The following is a 20,264-nucleotide window of genomic DNA, read 5'->3' on the forward strand; positions in this document are numbered from 1 at the left end:
TCCGATTTGCTGTTTCGTGCAGGGCCCCATATAAGGCCAGATTTCCAAAGCCAGGTGGCTAAGGAGCAGGACTGCACTGTGTGTGTCTGTGTCTGCATGTAAGTACGAACGCAGCAGAAACACTTTCACATGCAGTTCTCCCATTTACAGGCGATACACCGACTGGGACGGCACCTCCATTATGGAAAAGGCAGCCCATCTCGTTCTGGGTTTGCACCTGGAGCAAGCCAGGGAGGTGGCCCTTCCTTCTTAATCTCTCTTCTGCCAGCAGATAAAGACGGTGGGGTCAATTCCATTTCACAGGGCACTGAATAACCGTGGGTCTCAAGTAGGCTGTTTGGCCTTGTTCTTTTAATCTGTTAGCAAAGCCTCTCTCTCCCCTCCACCCCTCGGTCTGCGCCTCCCTATCCAATCTGTTCAATAGTGTGATTGTCTGACACCTGGAGCTCACATAAACACCTGCGTGACTCACCCCACCCCCCAGCAAGACACGTGTCAGGACCGAGGAATCCTACAGCCCCGAGGAGTGAGGAACCCAGCAAGCAGAACTATGCAGGAAAAAGACAGCGACCCTTCCCGCTTCCCCCCCCCCCATATGCTTCTCCTCACGTCTCCTATTGCAGAAGCTTTGGTATAAAAGCAAAAACTCATTTGAACAGAAGCCAAGAAACTATGTTTATTCAATTTCATATAATCTATTTTCCATCTCCTCACAATGGATCTGTTTTTCAACCGCAGATGACTTAGCATGAAAACAGGCCCCTCTGCTGCTATCGTTCAGCGACGCACGTAGCAAGTCGCCTGAGCACAGGGATTCTGGGCACAGGCCTCACCCAGGGGGCTTGGACCTAGGTGTCATTTCGCAGCCTGCCCACCCACATGCCCCCACATCCCATGCCTGCGGGCCTGCTCCCTGGCACTGTGATCATGAACGACGGGGGAGGTGGGTCCTGGAGACTCTTTCTCTGTCTCAAGATATGGTCCATGCTATGTAAAGATCTGGGAGCCCGTGGCCTTTGGAAAACTGATGGGTCACTATTGAGCAAAGTGAGACCATCTATCTATATCAGGGGTGACAGTCATGGATTCCCCAGGGAATCTGGGCTAGCCCTCCTCAACTGGAACTCTGTAGGGTGCCGAAAAAACAGGCCCCTGAATGTGGGAGTTTAAAATGGAGGCTAATGGATGTGCAAGAGTTCAAGTAGCCAGTCAAAATCTACTGACCTTAAGGCTGGCAGGGATCATTAGATCATCAAATCTGGCCTCCTGCGTATCACAGGCCATAGAATTTAACCCAGTTACCCCTGTATTAAATCCAGTAATTTATGTCTGGTTCAAGCATCTATTTCAGAAGGAATGCAGCACTTCCACTGGCTGTTTGTTCCACTGGTTAATCACCCCCCCGTTAAAAATCTGCACCTTATTTCCAATTGGAATTTGTCAGGCTTCAGCTCCCGGCCCTTGGTTCTTGTTAGGCCTTTCTCTGCTAGATTACAGAGTCCTTTTAGTACCTGCTATTTTCTCCCCAGGAACGTACTTATATCTATACCGTACTTAAGTCAACTCTTAAACTCCTTTTTGATAAGCTAGATAGATTGAGCTCTTTTAAGTCTCTCGCAATAAGGCATTTTCTCCAGCCCTCAGATCATCTTTGTTTGTCTTTTCTGCCCCTCTCCAATTTTTCAACATCCTTTTTAAAATATGGACACCAGCAGTGGATGCAGCATTTTAGTCTTGGTCTTGCCAATGCTGTGTACAGAGGTAAAAGGGCTTCCCTACTTTTACTCATTACTGGGGTAAATTTTTGACCAAAACTTTTTTTTGGGGGGGGGGGGGCGAAGGCAGATTTGGTGACACCAAAACATTTTGTGAATTCATGGTGATTTTGCTGCATTATTTTGGTAGAAAAAGAAAAATTTGGAATAATTTCATTTTGACATTTTCTAAATGAAACTTTCAAATTTTTTTAATTTGAAATGACTTTTAATTTGAAAAGAATTCAAAATGCTTAAAATCAAAGCAAAATGTTTTGCTCTGGTTTAGATGAAACATTTTGTTTGACCTGAAATAATTTTTTTCTGACTTGCCAAAAATGTCAAAAATGTTATTTTTGGTTCCACTCAAAATGATTTAATTTTTTTTTCAGAATTGCTAGCAAACCAAAAAATTTGTTATCCCTTTATATTTACTCACTGGATCCTTGTGTATAGATCCAAGGATCACACTAGCCCTTTTCGCCACAACATCACCCTGGGACCTCATGTTCAGTTGCTGGTCATATGATCCCAAATCTTTCTGACTCCTTTCCAAGACAGAGTCTCCCATTCTGTCCCTAGAGGTATAACTAACTTTGCATTTGGCTGTATTAAAACATTTTGTTTGACTAGGCTCAGCTTACCAAGAGATCCAGATCGCTCTGCATGACTGCCCTATGCTCATTATTTACCACTTTGTGTCATTCACGAATTTTATCAGAAGTGATTTTATATTTAGTTCCAGATCACTGAGAAGACGTTGAATAATGTCTGGTCTGATAACAATCCCTGCAGAAACCCACCAGAAACATTCTCAATTGATGACAAATCCCCATTGATAACTAATTTGTATGAGCTGTCTGTTAGCCTGTTTTCAGTCCATTTAGCATGTGCTTTATTGATATTGTATAATGCTAATCTTTTAATAATATCATGCGGTACTAAGTCAAACACCTTACAAAAATCTAAGTCTACTACAGCTATGCAATTTTCTTTATCAGTCAAATTTGTAATCTCATCAAACAATAAAATCCGGTTGTTTGACAAGACCTAACTTTTTTTTATAAAACCATGTTGACTGGTGTTAATTCTATTCCTATTCTTTAATTCTTTATCAGCTGAATTCCATATAAGCTTTCCCATTATTTTGCCTGGGACTGATGTCAGGCTAAGCGGCCTATAGTTGTCTGGGCCATCTTGCTTGCCCTTTTTGAATATTGGCACAACATTAACACTCTTCCAGTTTTTTGGAATTTCCCTGGTATTCTACAATGTATTAAAAATTAACATCAGTGGGCCAGACATCTCCTTAGCCAATTCTTTTAAGACTCATGGGTACAAATTATCCAGGCCTGCCAATTTAAAAATGTTTATCACTAGTAGATGTTGTTTAACATCCTGGATGTTAAACTGGATGGACTAAAAAGTACTTCATCCTCTTCATGTGATAGGAGTACATCCCCCTGCTTCTTTCCAAATACAGAACAGAAATAGTTACTGAACACTTTCCTGTATCATTAATAACAATTTTACCACCTCCATCTAGTAATGAGCCTAGCACTATACTATTGCATAGATTTCTTTTGTTCCTAATATGCTTTAAAAATGCATCTTTATCCATCATAATGAGATCCAAAATAGAGTTGGGTGCAATACCTTTGGTATCAGAAAATCATCATCTACAATTTTTAGAAACTCAAATGATAATTTACTACAGGCTGCATGAGGCCTCCAGCATGACTCCCAAGTCCTCTCATAACAACACAACTTTGCTTTCCACACATTAGAGACAGGTGATTTTAACATTCCAATCATGTGAATCTTCCCACCAGATTTCAGTAATGCCAATTATATCACATTTCTTCTCATCACTGAGAACTTTCAATTCCTCTTGACTTCGGCTACTTTTGAAAATGGGACATAGGCTCCTAAGTCACCGAGGTGCTTTTAAAGCATTTACCCATAAACTAATTGAATATATGCTAGTGTGTAAATATGTCTGTATGTAAGACTCATATTCAGTATGAATTTTTATTGGCGTACGTATCAAAATACTCTATTACCTATGGCCAAACTCCTCAGATCTGAGGACCTAGATTTCAAAGATGCTGTATGCCTGGGATTTTGGGTGCTCAGCACATGTGAAAATCAGGTCACTGAGGTACAGTGCCTAGCTAGCAATTAAGGAACCTAACTTTGGGTTTGAAAAATGTGACCTGTATGTTTTCATATTCCCAGTTCATTCTTCCTATACACAGAGAGAGACACAGGGGAGGGGGTGGACGGAGGGGGAGGAACAACATATAAACTACTATTTGAAAAGTCACAGAGCAAGGTCAATTCCACCGAGACTTCAGGGAAAGCAAAGACAAACTGATGAGCCCTGGTCTACAGTTAAAAGCTAGCCACCCATGAGCATCATAGTTAAGCTGACCTAACCCTGGCAGTAGCTGCGGCTAGATTGAGGTTGGAAGTATCTCGCTACAGTGGCATAGCCCAGAGCTGCCACTGTAGTGCCTATACATAACCTTAGTTACAAGTCCCTGCAAGAAACCCTCATCCCAGCACATCGTTCCATACCAAACACCTACCAGTGGCTTTTCCCTGGTTCTCCTTCTGGAAGAAGAAACTGAATGAGAAATGCAGTGGTTGTTGTCTTTTGGTGGGCGCCATAGGATGCATCGAAGGGGCAAGGAATAGCCTGTGTGTGTATGTGTATATGTGCATGAGCCGGAGGAAAAGTTTGGGACTGGAGGATATGGAAACATATATAACACTGCATATTAACACCTACTAGAATATATTCTCATGTTGTGTTTGTGTACCCAAGCAGTCAGCATCTGCACTTTGTGTGAATGCCTGTTTGTGCATCTACTTTGTGTCACGTGCGTGTGTACAGCGAAGGCAGTGTGTGCATAATGTGCACTGGGTATATTATGTGTAATGACTCCGTGTGCATGTATACCTGAGGTCTGTCATGCTGCTGATAGAAATAAACCCATAACTGCCTGTTCTGTGGTGTATGGAGAAAGTTGACAGAGAAAACAAAAACCTCCATCCCACCAGCTTCACTGATTGATGGCATCCCTTGAATAGAATCCCCCTGTTTCAGCAGGAGGAGGGGGAGGAACCATACAGTGAAGAAGAGCCCAGTGGCCATCTGACCCAGGCTGTGTGAAAGGATTTGTGCATCATGGCAGCATTAGTTTCTTCCAGGGACCTCCTTTGAACTGTTAATCAAGCACAATCTTGCAGAATAATAGCCTGATTATTATTGCCTTGTTTGCATAACAAAGAGGCCCAATAAAACTGATTTGATTGAGCTCAGAGGGGGTGTGAAAGATCTGTCCTGAGAAAGTCCCTGCAGGAATGCAGCAAACTGCTCCCAAGTCTCAACCCAGGAAGAAAGACAATGCAATTTGCCATCAAGAAAAAACCCAATAGACCAATAAATTACCCATGTGCAAAGGGATTAGATCAGGTTTCAGCTGCATTGGCGTGGGGGCTGGGGAGATACTGAAGGGGGAAAATAAACCTGACTCTCTTAAAGTGGCAGTGCTCATTTTTGAAGGAATGGAGGGTGGGGGATCATTTTGAAAGGGGACACTCTGTATTATGGGCTGGATTCTGCCCTCCTTTACACCAGCTTAAATCTGGAGGAAATGCAAGACTTCAAGGTAAATGCACTTTGATGGAGTTGCTCCAAACGTCTGCGGGTGTAACTGAGAGCAATGTTCATCCATGCAATCTCCTTTTTAACCCAGTCATCGTCCTACCTGCACCTGTGCTGGAGAACATGGGAAAGAGATTTCTCAAGGTGTTTACTTATGTTTAAAGAAACTGAAGGGCCAAACAACCTGACTGGGCTATTCCATTTCGAATGTCTGTCATTCAAGTGAATGGACATTGGAGCCCCTGTCCCTCATCCTCTCCCTTTTGTTTCCCACTGGGGAGTTCCTCCTCCCCTCGCATCACAAAATCATGGAGCAAGTAGAGGTGGAAAAATGCAGTCAGGGTCTTCTCTGGCAACAGATGCTACAAGAAGAGCCCTTGATTGTTCTTGTCACTTTGCTTTTTGTGTTCAGAGAATCAGCTGACCATGGATCCAGAATACCTTGCAAGGAAGCAAATGTTTCTCCTCCCCTACAAATGTCCTCCTCAAGTGCAGCAAGGTTTTCTCCTGCAACCAGCAGAAGCTTTCGCCTCTGATCTTTGCATGGAAAGGAAAGAGCCATTAATCAAAGCTGGGGAGCTCTTCACTAGTCCCCACTGCAGCTGGAAGCAAGTTTCCCAACCTGGGTAGGCAGACCGTGCTAACACGTCTGGAGCTAGCATGCTAAAAATAGCAGTGTGGGTCTTGCAGTTCTCAAGCCTACAGAGTCAGGTGGGCTTGAGCCCCGCTGGTGTGAGTCTTGTCTACCCAGGTCTTGTCACTCCCAGCTGCAGGGTAGACATAGCCAACTGAGCCTCCTGTGTGAGACGCTGCTCCAAGAATTACGGGCAAAACTTGAAAAGGTGAACGTCACAGCTTGGAAATAGGTGTTCCTAAGAAATGAGATTGCTAACCGGGCTGAAAAATGATCGGGGCGTTTACATTTGAAGCCACAAAGAGCCACAGATCCACCCCTCCTTCACTGTTAAACTTCTTGAGACTCAGGATCAGGGTTCAGTGTTTCTCTTGCAACAGATACTGCTAACAGCTAAATGAAGATAGCCTGGTGTCCAAGAGATCACAGGTTCTATTCCTTGGTCCGCCACTGACTCACTGTAGATGAGGCCCCATGCCTCAGTTTCCTCACCTGTAAAATGGTGTTAGGGAAACTTAGATCTATGGGTGAGAAACAGTGGCCAGGAATACTGGTGTGTCATCACAGCAAGCACGAAATCTTGAAAGCCAGGCTTGCTTGGCAGGTAAGAGAAGAAGGGTTGCTTTCACAACACCAACAGGTCATCCAAGATCTCCACTGCTTAATAACGGTGGGTAAAGCACTGTTTATAGGTGAGAAAACTGAGGCCCAGAGCAGTGAAATGACCACCCAAGGCCACTCAGTGACAAAACGGGGAATTCACAACAAAGTTTTCCAACTCCTAGTTCCCTCCTCTAACCAGGAGACTCAGCGCCCTCCTCAATACGCCCTGATGGGACTTTGTATCCAGCTCCATCAGAAAGGAGCAGACAAATCCATTCAGGCTCTGCCAGCAGCTTGGATTCTTAGATCATTTGTCCATTGCGGTTCCTTTGCCCTTCACCTTTAAGGTGGGATTCCAGAGTCACTTACAATATCCATTTTCCCACCTCCAAGTTTGATAAGCCATTGGGATGAGCCAGGCGTCAGACCTTTCTCCATGAGGCTGAGCCATGGTTGGTGCAGGATGGTGCAGACAGTGCCATGAAGGCTGCTGTGGGAAAGCACTTTGCACGAGAGGTGTGTGTTTTCTCTAGGAATAATCTGCCCCACCACTTTCTTCTGAAATTTCAACCCTTCAACACTTGGCTAAATGAGATGCAAAAATGAGGAGACAGAGAAAAGCCCCAAGCACATAAATCTGAACGAGGCAAATTTACACAATTAAACAGCCTGCCAAGAACTGCGGCATTTCAATTAGAGGCGTTGATTTGAGTGCAGGGTGTGGAGAGTCAGCTGCCTGCCTTTCACAGATGTCAGCTAGAACCTTGCACAACCTAGGGGGAATTCACACAAACACACGTACGGCCCTGTGTCTTGCACTCTTGCTGTCTCTGGGAGTCTGATGAGGGTGAGGAACAAATCTTTTAAGTAGATCTGTTTACAGGTACGCCGTCTCTCACCTCCCCACCCCGCCCTATACAACCCCATTCGCATACCACCAACCCAGCTGATACTCAACTTGTTCTATCTGACTCATACTGCAATGGAAATGATGCACGAAATCCATAAACCCTCCAAACACTATTGGCCCACCTAGATGTCAGTCCCTGATAGTCACTGGGTGATTTCTAAAAGATGCCCAATGCTGGAGCCGCTGGGCGCAAGTTCTAAATGTCTGAGAAGAAATGAAAAAAATCAAAACCAAATGTATCCCCCTGGCTCTCCACTCCCTGCTCATTCATCCATCCCCGCCCCCGGCAAACGCCTGTGAGGAGAGATGGGTTTTGTGTTGTGCCATAAAGGTCAGCAAACTCAGCTCTGTCAGAGCGCTGTGGGGAGCAAATTCCAGAGTCAGGGGTCCTCCAGCAGGAACACCCTGCCACATGCACCAGCCACAGAACCCCACGGGCATGTGGGGGATTGTCACATGACCTCACAGCCATGGTCGGGGTGGGGAAGGAAAGATGGGTTTCTCAGAACCCAGGCCATTTAACTGTAGGGCTTTGGAGACAGAAGCCAACAGCACTCAAAGGAGTCCAGAAAGCCAATATCTAACAGGATGCTTACGCCACAAAGCCCCCTTCCTGGTGGGTTATTCCATAGAACAGTCATGACACAAGTGAAATGCATTATCTGTCCTACTCTCCACATATCACCACACATTTAGGGCCAAATCTGGCACCCATGAAAATAAATGGCAAAACTGCCATGGGATCAAGGCTGGGCCTTTCAGCTCCTCCAATAACCCAGCTGATGCTCCACCCAGAGGAACTCACTAATCTCGCCTCTGTAGAGACTTGCATTCTCCCTCCCCAAGTGCAGCTCCCTGTAGCCATGTGCAGGACATTAGACAGAGCTGCTCAGTCTGCACTTAGATGGCTACTTGTGCATAGGGAGCCAGCTTGTTCTTTTGCAGTAAAAGCCCTATGACTTCATCGAAGGGATGGCATCTGGTTTTGCAATTGGACATAATTCAATTCTCCCTCCTCACTACAGAAACTTCTGTGGGCGGAGCGGTGATTTTGTGAGCAAGATTGCACTTGAGTGCAAAGAAATCTGTAGGTTACAATTGAAATCCCCGTTATTGTTATTACAGTTAATGCAAAAAAAAAAAATGACCCAGTTATGGGACTCCTGCTCTTAATTACAATATTTGTCAATTGTAGGTTACAAAGCCTTTTAAAAGCATTTATAAGTGAATTTAGTCCTCATGAAAGAAAGGCACTAGCAGCCCGTAGAGCCAGGCTCAGTGTGGACAGGGCTCTGCCAATGCAACTCAATCCTGACCTGCAGCACCCCATATATTTCAATCCCAAATCCTGTGTCAGTGTCTGTCAGTTCTCACTTGTAGCACTGCCTGCTATTCCAGTCCTGGGCTGCCAACACTGCCAAAACCGCTCAATCCTGACACACACACACCCTGCAAACCCATGGCTGGTATGTCAGTCCTGGGTTCCCCACGCAGCTCCGCTGATGCACCTCAATCCTGACTTGCAGCGCCTTCTGCTAGTCCAGTCCTGGGTCGTTTCCCCACAGCTCTGTCAAACAACAAAGCAAAAAAGAGCAAAACCTGCAGCATCCCCCTGCTCTTCTAGTCCTTGACACCGCCTCGGATCTGCCAATGCACCTCCAGGCTAACCCACAGCAACACCCCGATAATTCGAGTTCTGGGCCTGTGCTGAGATGAGACTGACAATTGTGTGCAACTGTGCCAAAGAGTTTGGTGATTTAAGTGATGTGTCCCTTAGGGATTTGGATGAGAAACCCTAAAACTTTTTGTCATTGTAGCTTGACCCAGCATTTCAGCCCAGGTCTCCAGAGGCAGCAGGTTGGTGTAGAAACCCACTAAGTCCCTGGGTAAAGAAGTTTTTATGACTGCACAGCTCTATGATCACTTTTATGTGCACGTCTGACATGGTGCAGCTGTTCAGGCCACAGAAGAAGAAAACCTCAGCTGCTGCTATTATAAACCCAAAGTTCCCCATAACGTCTCCCGGTTCCTATTAACCAGGGGCTTGGAATTCAAGAGAGGCAATTCCCATGAAAAAAGCCCACACCATCTGCATTTAAAGACAAGGCACCTTCTTTTAGCCCCAATATGATTCTCAGCGGCAGTCATACAAAACTCCCCATTCCAATTAAGAGACCCGCTTCAGCACAGCAAGAAACCTGTGAAGCCAAAATACTTCCAGGTCTACATCTGAGTCCTGTCTCCATGATAACGCCTAACACAAGAACCATCCCTGTGGCCACTCTGCCATATCTCCCCAGGACTGGGAATACTCCAAGCGCTGTCACTTTAAGGGTTTAGAAGGTGTTGTTTTAACAACCTCTAAGCCCCACTTCTCAGTTTCAGCTTAGTGCTGAGATCACATCCCTCACTGCCGCTAAGAGACAAAAGCCATTTATCAACCTATCTGATAAACCTCCAATAGGCTGGATCCTTATCTGGAATAAACCACACTGCCTGGATGGATTGGAGGCATTCATTCCCACTCCTTGGAGAAAGGGGCTTATTACAGTTTGGGGACAGAAAATATCAAGGGGAACTGGATCAGCTTCTCAGCTAGACCCAAAAGCTACAGCAGCTTCCTACAGAGTGTGGTACAGGGGACAAACCCCGGAGTCCTTCCTTAGGCAAAACTCATAGGGCCAGATTTTCAGTACAGTTCAGCTCCCATTTAGGCCCTGAAATACAGGGCTGGATTTTAACAAGAGCTGGGCACAGGGGGTGCTGAGTGCCACATACGTTACCCTAAGGGTCGCAAACGGGAGCTACTGGATACCGAGCACTTTTAGAAACAAGGCCCTAATAATGAGGGCTGAGCACTTGCAAATTGAGCCTTGAGAAATCTGGCCCCTAGACTCCTCCGTAGGAGATTTGCTTAGGGAACAGGGAATAAAAAAATGTCAGACTTTGGTCAGACTCTCCCGCGGCTGTTTTGTACCAATGCAACTCCACAGTGGGGTTACTCCTGAGCCATGCTGGGGTGAGAGGAAAATCCCGCCCCAGGGTGCAAATGAGGAGAAACTCGGGGGTACGCCACGAGGGTCAAAGCACCAGGAGATCTGAATCCAGCCCGATGTTTCATAAAAAGCAAAAAAAAAAAAAAAAAAAAAAAAATCAAGAAAAAGTGCAGGGCTTGGTGGGGCACTCAGCTCACACACTGAGCGCTCTGTCGGGCCAGGCTGGGAGCAGCGCTTGGCATGGCCCCTCTAACACAGGCTGTAACTTTCAGAAGCAGTTTTAAGACTCCATCAGGGTTATGCCACCACTTTACCATGTGCTGCTGAGATGTGAATTCGCAGGAGGCAGAGTGGAGAGAAGGGGGGGAGACACCCAGGTGCAGACACCCCTTTTTCTTCCTCCTACCTCGTGGACCCCTATTAAAATGCAGAGCGAGGGACAAGCATAATGAATGAGGAGTATGGTCTAGATTTGTGCCCAAACTCCTCTTAGCAGTTCACAGTGGGTCTTGATTACCCAGTTTTGCCAGTTCCTTGAAATATATTTGGCTGTTGAAGGGAGAATTCAAAACAAAACACAAACACACAGATCTAATATCAAGTTCTTTCTTGTATGGCAAACTCAGCCCCAGCACTTTGACTCAAAGGCTGCAACTTAAGCAACATGTATCAGATCTGATCAAAAACTCCCCACTTCTCTGCGTTCAGTTTTCTCGGGGCTAAAATAGCCCAATGACCAGGGAGATCTAGGTAGACATGTTGATCCTAATATTTCAACGAAGGGGTTTATTTTACTGTACCAGGGAGGTGGATAATTTATTTATTTATTGCATGTGTGAGAGAGACATCTTAGCTTAAGAGATTTAGATAGTGCCAAGGAAATGCACGGGCAATAGAAAAGGGAGAAATGTTATAAAAAATAAAAAAGGGGATTTAACTTTAGGGCTTTTCTTTTTCTTCCCCCCTCCACCCCCCCATGAAAAAAAAAGGAGGTAAAGGAACTGGAGAGTTTTGGAAGGAACAAATCTGCCTCTGTGGAGTTGGTTTCCCCTCCCCCAACAAAAACAAGCACTCACCGCTTGAAGGAATTTGCAGCACAGATCTGCCAAAAACATTGTGAAAAACTATGGGGGATTCATTGGAAACAGATGGCGTTTTCAGCTGTAATTCTGAAATTCTCTCCTTTTCTGACACAATACAAACAAACCGGGGTAAGGCGGAGGGTGGCCCTCAAATGTTATCAAACAGAAAGATTAGCAAGAGCTGCAAGTGTATGTCGGTGTGCGGTGCAGGGGGAAGCAGTAATGGGGGTGCCAGGCTTTGGGAAGGGGGATCAGACCCTTGTGGGGCCATCTGACTTGCTTTTACCCTGTGACCGGGGCAAGATCTTCCAACCCAGCTAAGTGAAGTTTTCTAACTGAACAACGGCCCAGCAGAGGAGGCAGGCAGTGCTAAAAACCCAACCAAGGCCAGGAGGGAATGTGTGGTGACCCCCTCCATCCCAAAGCTGTTTTGTAGGGTGTAGGAGGACTTGTAGCACCTTAGAGACTAACCAATTTATTTGAGCATAAGCTTTCGTGAGCTACAGCTCACCTCATCGGATGCATACTGTGGAAAATACAGAAGATGTTTTTATACACACAGACCATGAAAAAAATGGGTGTTTATCACTACAAAAGGTTTTCTCTCCCCCCACCCCACTCTCCTGCTGGTATGCATCCGATGAAGTGAGCTGTAGCTCACGAAATCTTATGCTCAAATAAATTGGTTAGTCTCTAAGGTGCCACAAGTACTCCTTTTCTTTTTGCGAATACAGACTAACACGGCTGTTACTCTGAAATCGGTCGGGTGTGTTACTCCAGTTTTATCACAGTGCAATTCCCTTGAAACAAATGAGGTCCAGCTGCCGTGAGGTAGCAGTGGATCAGGACCATTAATGTGTACGTCTGTGTGTATTTAAACGTCCCTTCACATGGCCAGAGCTTGCATGAGGGCTAAACCTGACCCCCCCATCCCAAATCACAGCTCAAGATTCAATCCCCAATCACTGCCTTGCTTTTTAAAAGCCCAAGGAACATTTCAGACTTGAAGCCAACTTCTGTTGCTCCCCACCAGCTGGAGGCATGCAACCAGGCAATGGGCACAATCTGGCATTGAGTATAGATTTCCCTGGTCACTTTTTCCTTCTTCCACTGCACACGGCAAACCTAGCCTAGCCTGCATTTGAGAGGGCAGGAGGGGAGATGTTTTCTGCCTCTTCAGAACAATGCTCTGATTGCATTAGCCACTGTGTAGCCACTCTGATCACCTCCCTCCTGGAGGGACAAGGCAGGTTTGGGTAGGCACCAGCGACAGACAGAATCAGAGATCAAGAAAGAAGAAATGTGGGCTGAAACCTCAGCCCCGCTAGCTTTTAAACATGTGGCGAACTGCTGCAAAGAGAGAGAGAGACAGAGAGGCCCCCGGACAGGGGGTAACTGAATCTGCCAGCAAAGGCTTGGTATGAAAAGTCTTCAACCCAAGGGGCTGTTGCTTACCTGCAGGGAAGATGCAGAGAAAGACAGGGAGGATTTGGAAGAATCCCAGGGCTGTGGATCCTGCCCCTCTCCCCATACCCATCCATCCAGCTCGAGCTTTAACCACTATCCTTTCCCTGGAAGAAGAGTTAAAAAAAAAAGAGAGAGAGAGAGAGAGAGAGAAAGAAAGAAAAATAAAGGGAAAAAAATAAATCAATCGAAAGGAAGGAGAGAAACTGAAAAGAATCCCTCAGACCCCCAGCGAGCGAGTCTGTCTAGCTGGGCAGGGCAGGGAGCCCTAGCTGGCAGGCTCCAGTCGCCTCTGCACTGAAATTACACAGACTTTTTTTCTTCTTCTCTCCTTCTCCCCCCCCCCCCCCTCCCCGCGTACAAAACAGCCAAAACCATCAATCATCCCCACTGCCTTCCAATGTCTACTGAGCTCTTCCCTTCCTCCAGTCAGCAGCCAGCGTCTCCGCCTCCCAGGCCAGGCCGGCTCCTGTTACAGGCCAGCAGCGCACTGAGGCAGGGGGGTGGGAGAAGGAAAGAGGCGGAGGAATTAATTCATTCCATGCACTAGTCTCGAGTAATAAGAGAGAGAGAGAGAGAGAGAGGCTGGTTACACTAAAGAACTAACCACAGGAACCCCTAACCCCCAGCAGAACACCCCTCTGGAAAGAGAAACACACCCACATACTGGCTAGGCTGGACAGGCTTCCCTCTGCACTTACAGCGGGACTGACTGTACAAGTGACCGTGCTGGGTCCCGGATTTCGTTCCTGGCCATTTCACAGTTTGGTTCGCAAGTCACCAAAAAATTATTATTTTTTTCTAGCCGCCAGCAAGTGCCTGGGATCTGAAAAACCGGCAGGGTTTCCTCGGCTGCCTACCTAGTGAGACAGCCTCGCTGAGCACGGACACAGCACTTTGGTTTTCAAAAAGCTGCACAAAGGTTAAGTGGTATAGCCCCCGGAAGGGAAGGGGAAGGATCATTATCTCCCTTGAAGTAAAGGGGAGACTGAGGCATGGAAGTCCAGCTCCTAAATCTCATTGAGGATCTGGGCCTGCGAGCTTACATAACTTAGCCAAGGTCACCCACTGAGTCTATGGCAGAGAAAGAGGACATAGGAGTTTCTGGCTCCCAGCCCTGTGCTCAGTCCACTAAAGGATGCTGTCACCCCTTGTCATTGGCAATGAGCATTCTGCCATCAGAAACCAGCTGACAGTTTGCTGTAGGCGTACGTGTTTCACAACAGAATCCAGCTCTTTCTTCCACAGCTGCATTAACAGGAGTGAAGTAAGCCCGTATGACTCAGAAACACACATGGAGCAGATTTCATAGCTTCATGTCATTAGTCTGATAGATGTTAGAAATGGAAATGCTCTATTAAGTCACTTAGTTGAGCTCCCAACCAATGAAGGCTAGATCCCTATCATACATTTACTGGTGTTTTCTCAAGACCAATGTTAACTAGCCAACCAAATACTCTTCCGGAACTTCCATAGGATAACTATACTGCAGCCTAACAGATCTCACTGTCAAGAAGTTGTTGCTGATATTCCGCTTGTCCCTATCTATCTGGGAGAGTTTTACCCATTATACTGATATAGTCATATAGGTCTAGTTGTACCAGCGTAACCCCCATATGGATACTCTTATTCCAGTAAGAGTGATTTTCTTCAGTTTAGTTTATGTCACTTGGGAAGGGGTGGCTAAACCAAAGAAAGTCGCTCTTAAGAGTATCTCTGTAGGAGAAACTAGATTTGTTTAAATTCACTCCTTTGCTTACAGCATAAACACTTTCCTTGAAGCAGGTTCAAACTACATTGAACGAAGGCCACTGTAATTCTGAACGAGAGCATCTGTACAGGGGTTTAATGCACTTTAACTTCACAATTTTAGTTAATTCATCCTAACTTTCCATGCCACTGCAATGCGGATGGGAAGGGTTTTTCCACCGATGCAGGTAATCCACTTCGACCTAGCTGTGTTTACAGTTGGGTTACCTCGACCTAACTACAGCTCACAGAGGGCAACATTTTTCACTGCCCAGAGCGATGTAGCTAGGTTGACCTAAGTTTTAGGTGTAGACCAGGCCTCAGCTTAACAAAAAATCCTGCCTGGGGTGAAGTGTAGAGGCTGCAATAAGATCTCATATTTTAAGAAGCAGATTCATCAAATATCTCCATTTGGCTATTGTGTTAAGTTGTGGGGTTTTGAGTTTCCAGTAATCCAAACAGCTGTGTGGGCTGAAACCATATGTGTAGTTGGTGGTGGTGGTGGGGTGTTACTGCCCCCCCAAACTGCAAGCCTTGGGCAGGCATGGAATTTGCCTCCCTGTGCGCGGCCCTGTTGGCTTGACTGCAGCTGCCCCGCAAATACAGAAGTCAAACTACAGATTTTTATCCAGGCTGTACTAGGAATAAAGGTGAAGGTGATTCTGGGTGGAATCAAAAGAGCGCAGCTGCGAGCGAGGGGCCTTGCCTGCTTGACAAAAGGGCTGCAGCCGGCTGTGAGTTTGAACCAGCGCCATTTCCCTCTGTTCTGATCCTAGAGCCTGCACACTTGGATGCGCACAAAAGTCAATGGGAGGTTTGTGTGCAGAAGGGCTTCAGGATCAGCCTGAGCAGGGAAAGAGATTAAAAACAGACCCACATGAAGCTTCGGCCTTCAGGTCAGTGGCAACTGTGCTGCCAGAAAACAGATATCTGGTTCTACTGACTCCAATTTGCAACTTTCCCCTTTTTCCCCCCATGGCCCGTGGACACATTTAGGCTCAGCTGCATTAGGTACTGCACGTTTGACTGCTGTTTGTGCACAACTGAAGGCAGCCGCTTTCATTGGTGAAAACTATACATTGGTCTAAACAGACCCAAAATATGGATGTTTCTGAAATTCCACTCTGGAATTTCTACTCCAGTTCCACATTTTGCAAATGACCTCTACCTTTGTAAAAAGAAAAGGAGTTCTTGTGGCACCTTAGAGACTAACCAATTTATTTGAGCATGAGCTTTCGCGAGCTACAGCTCACTTCATGCATCCGATGAAGTGAGCTGTAGCTCACGAAAGCTTATGCTCAAATAAATTGGTTAGTCTCTAAGGTGCCACAAGTCCTCCTTTTCTTTTTGCGAATACAGACTAACACGACTGTTACTCTGAAACCTCTACCTTTGTAATGAGTTGAACCGAAGACCTGGTCACTAGCATCCCCAAATTGTTTGAAAATTTGGGATCTGAACTTTTTGCCTATGGGAGACAATCTAGGCGTCTAGCCTTTGAAATGAATTGGGAGGCGATACTGACTGCATTTTCCCTTATTTCTTTTCTTCCTAAAGCCTAAACGCTGTCACCAACAAGGATCTCATGTTTTAGATTGCACCTTTCATCCTAAAGGATCCCTAAGTTTTTTACAAACAACACTTCATCCACCACAGAAATGCAGCCGCTGTGAGGTAGAACACAATAATGCTGTACAACAACTTTGTACAGGGAGCAAAGAGGCATCCTCAATCTAGTGGGCTTCTGGGAGTATGTAGGGTAGTAGAATATTGTGATCCGAATTGGAATTAGAACAGGATGCTAGAGCTAAAACACCCTGGCTCCTGAATAAAAGTGTCCATAGGATTTAAATCAGTGCGAGCAGGCAGGATCTCTGGTTTATGTATCTCATGGAAGACAGGAGGACCTGTGAAATACCACTCATCCTGGTGAGACTCCACCCTGTGTAGCCACAGTGGAGTGAGTTATGGACTAAGTGTTGCCTGACCCTCTAAGGGTCAAATGTATCCCTGATGTAACTCCACTGATTTCCATAGGCTCACAACCAGGATGAATTCAGTGCTAACTCTTTGGTTTTTAAAGAAGGATCAGCTAATCAGAGGCTCCTACAATACCAAGGACAGGGGCCAAATCTACCCTTGAAGCCAATGACCTGATTCTGCTGCCACTGACATCAATGGAAATAGAACTGAGCCTTATAGGAGCCCAGATTCCCTGTCTTCTCCTAAGTAATCATCCTTCCTATCTACAGAGACCATCCTGTTTCATCTAATTACGTGTGTGTGTGTACATTACATACACATGCAACTTACAGAGAGGATGGAGAAACCATGGCCAGCTGTACAATCTTAGCCTATGCTGTTCTAAGTTAGACCATGCACTGCCATTGAGTCAATGGGGCTGAGTGACTGAATGAACTGAATAATTAGAACCATTAGGTTTAGCACTGATGCCTCCCCTTACAGCCTTTCCTAATGAATTTATTTGATATCTATAATTATACTGCTAAATAGCAAATATGGGAAATTTTGAAGACTTTCTGCTGCCTGTAGCTAGTGGTTAGACTAGGGGAACTATTCCTGGCTCTCACAAAACCTGACTGTGGCCTCTATCCACCAATCTAGCTAACCACTATGAATTTATTTGCCATTCAGTTTAGTATCTAGGCACCTTAAGAAAATAACTTCACTGCTCTATGCCTCAGTTACCTCCTCACAGGGGCTGGGAAACTTAATCAACGGATGCTTGCCAAGTGCTTTGGGAGCCTGGGCTGAAAGTTTTCAGAGCACAATTCTGCTCCCACTGAATCCAATGGCAAAACTCTGATTAACTTCAACGAGTGAAGAAAATTGGGCCCCAAAACAGCAAGTATGATATAATCTTTTGTAACAGTGCATGGTATCATTTCAGTTCATGAATCACCATTTAATATCTAGGGCTGTAAAAGCCTGTAGTTTATAAGCCTGGTATCAGATACTCATGTATTATCTACATTATGCATACATGGACATTTAAACAGCTACTGATGAGAGATTTTTGGAACTTTCTTATGACTTTCCCAGTGTTTCCATGCGATTAGGATGAACCCCAAATGTGTAGCTACCCAATGAAGGTGAATGAAGATGAGAGAGATGATGTGTGTATGGGCATGTCTCTAAACACACTGAGTGCTGGAGTATTTAGACTAGTGAACAGTTTTGGTGCCAAATATGAATACCATGAATAGTAAAAAACAACCAAGTTATTCATCAATTTCAAAACTGGTTCGAAGGACCATGCAAAAAACTAGAGGGGACAGCACACAGCTCTGAAACAGACATATTTCTCTCATACCCATTTTGAAGGATCTCCCCATTGGCACAGGGTGACTATAGAGTAGCTCACTGGCTACCCCTTGCCGATTGGCCTTGCTTGTATTGTTGTTACCCCACCTTCCCTGCCTATTTGTTTGGCTGACTTCTTGTGTCTCGTTTTAAATTTAAGCTCTTCGGGACAGGAGCTGCTTTTTACTATATGTTCATATAGAGCCTAACCCAACAGGGCACTGTTCTGGGGGGCCTCTCGGTGCTGCTGCCATACACATAATTCTAATAACAGCCATTGAGCCATGAGGGTTCCCGGGATTACATGTGTTCAGGTTGGCTAGTGTGTTTCACTCATGCTCTGCAGAGAAAGAGCAGCTTTTCCTGACCTTTCCCGCCACAGGAATCTGAATATGAACGGTGCTTCTACATCATGTAGGGTGGCCAGACAGCAAGTGTGAAAAATAAAGGAGGGGTCTAGTTGCGTATATAAGACAAAGTCCCTAATATCAGGAGGTCCGGTCACCCTAACAACATGTATTGGGATTTGGTTTATACAACAGAATTCTGATCAATTCCAAAAGCCAATAGAAAAGGGGAGGGAAAGGGGCATTGACTCTTTGGAGAGAAAAAGGATCAATGAAACTCCGGGAAAGATTGACAAGTGATTTTAAAATGAACGTGCAAATCAAGCCAATGCTTGTGCTTTGGAGGATTCCCTTATTTTTTTAAAAAGCCCAGCAACTCTGTATCTTTCTTGCAGCAAGGATCCAAACCTTTAGAGGTTGCAAAACGGTGATTAGATGCAGAACATTGCAGTATTTTTAAACAAGAACTGTCTGTACCCTACATTTAATTACCGCTACACTGCAGTGTCTCTCAAAATGTGGATGTGTGCAGTAACTCCCATTGGATTAGCATTTAGACCCTTAGATGTTAGGGAGCAGCTTTATATTACTGTGTGTTGTCCTAAGCTCTTGTGGCTGCTGGATAAGTGTCTCAAAATGCTGCTGTGCTAACATGTTTTCCTGCCCTGAAAAGTCTGTGTATAGCAACTAATAGGGAAGGTATTCTATTGCAGGCTTCATTAGTGCATTGGGCATGGTAGTGACAGTATCTTAATGGGGCAGGTCAGGGGAGATGGTATTTGAAAGAGGCTTTGAAGAGAAGCATGCAGGCTGACTATTGCTTGGCAAAGAGCAAAGAGGATTCTTCGTTTCAACAGCTGAGTTTCTGGTGCTTGGGCAATCTAAATATACATCTGCTTATATGGATCCTGGACTCAGTAGCCTGTCTCTTTAAAGGGACACTGTTAGGTGTCAGTTTTGGATTATTAAGATTTTATAATGCTACCACCAATAAATAAAATACTTTGCTTGTATACAGTACCTTCCATCCAAGAATCTCAAAGCCCTCTACAAATCAATTAAGCTTTTCAAAACCCCATGAGGAGGGTAAAGTTATTTTGGGACAGCTACATGAAGTGATCACCCAAAACAACTAGTGCAAATACAAGGGCTTGTCAATTTCTAATGCAATAATGATCAAGCTAGAGAGGGAGGAGGAATGTTTGAGAAATCCTTCATTCCTACCCGCAAAAGAAAGCAAAATGAGCTGGATATTTTCAATAGAATAAAGCTTGTCACGTCAACTTGTTTGCAGTTGTAACGGTGTCGTATTATAGAGACAAGGTGGGCGAGGTAATATCTTTTATTGGACAAACTTCTCTTGGTGAAAGAGACAAGCTTTCGAGGTTGCACAGAGCTCTTCTTCAGGTCCTGAGTAAGCTCTGTGTAAGCTCAAAAGCTTGTCTCTTTCACCAACAAAAGTTGGTCCAATCAAAGATGTTACTTCAGCCCCCACCTCCACCTCCCCGTGTGACAGGTGACATTCAACTCCTTTCTCCCCCTAATTTGTTTGCAGCATATTGTGGGGCTGGGCTTGACTCTCACACATCACAGAATATAACCTTTCCTTGTTCTGATGTGTTTAGAAGGTTGGCTGGAATTCTTCTTCTGTATATTTAGTTCTCTGCAGGGAGCTCCGCCTTCATCCCCATCTCCTACCGGAGTAAATCCCAAACAACATTCCTATTG

General features: G+C 45.2%; 1 protein-coding gene across 1 annotated transcript in view; it reads right to left on the reverse strand.

The window, feature by feature from the left end:
- The window catches only part of RGMA (repulsive guidance molecule BMP co-receptor a), a 35,261-nt gene that overhangs the window by 12,449 nt on the left and 2,548 nt on the right, over positions 1-20,264 (reverse strand). Inside the window, exon 2 of the mRNA XM_084640457.1 lies at positions 13,108-13,223. Coding sequence (XP_084496583.1) covers positions 13,108-13,223 — 116 coding nt within the window. The remainder of the gene's footprint in view (positions 1-13,107; positions 13,224-20,264) is intronic.

This window comes from Lepidochelys olivacea (assembly GCF_965140295.1).
Source record: "Lepidochelys olivacea isolate rLepOli2 genome assembly, chromosome: 10".
NCBI lineage: Eukaryota > Metazoa > Chordata > Testudines > Cheloniidae > Lepidochelys > Lepidochelys olivacea.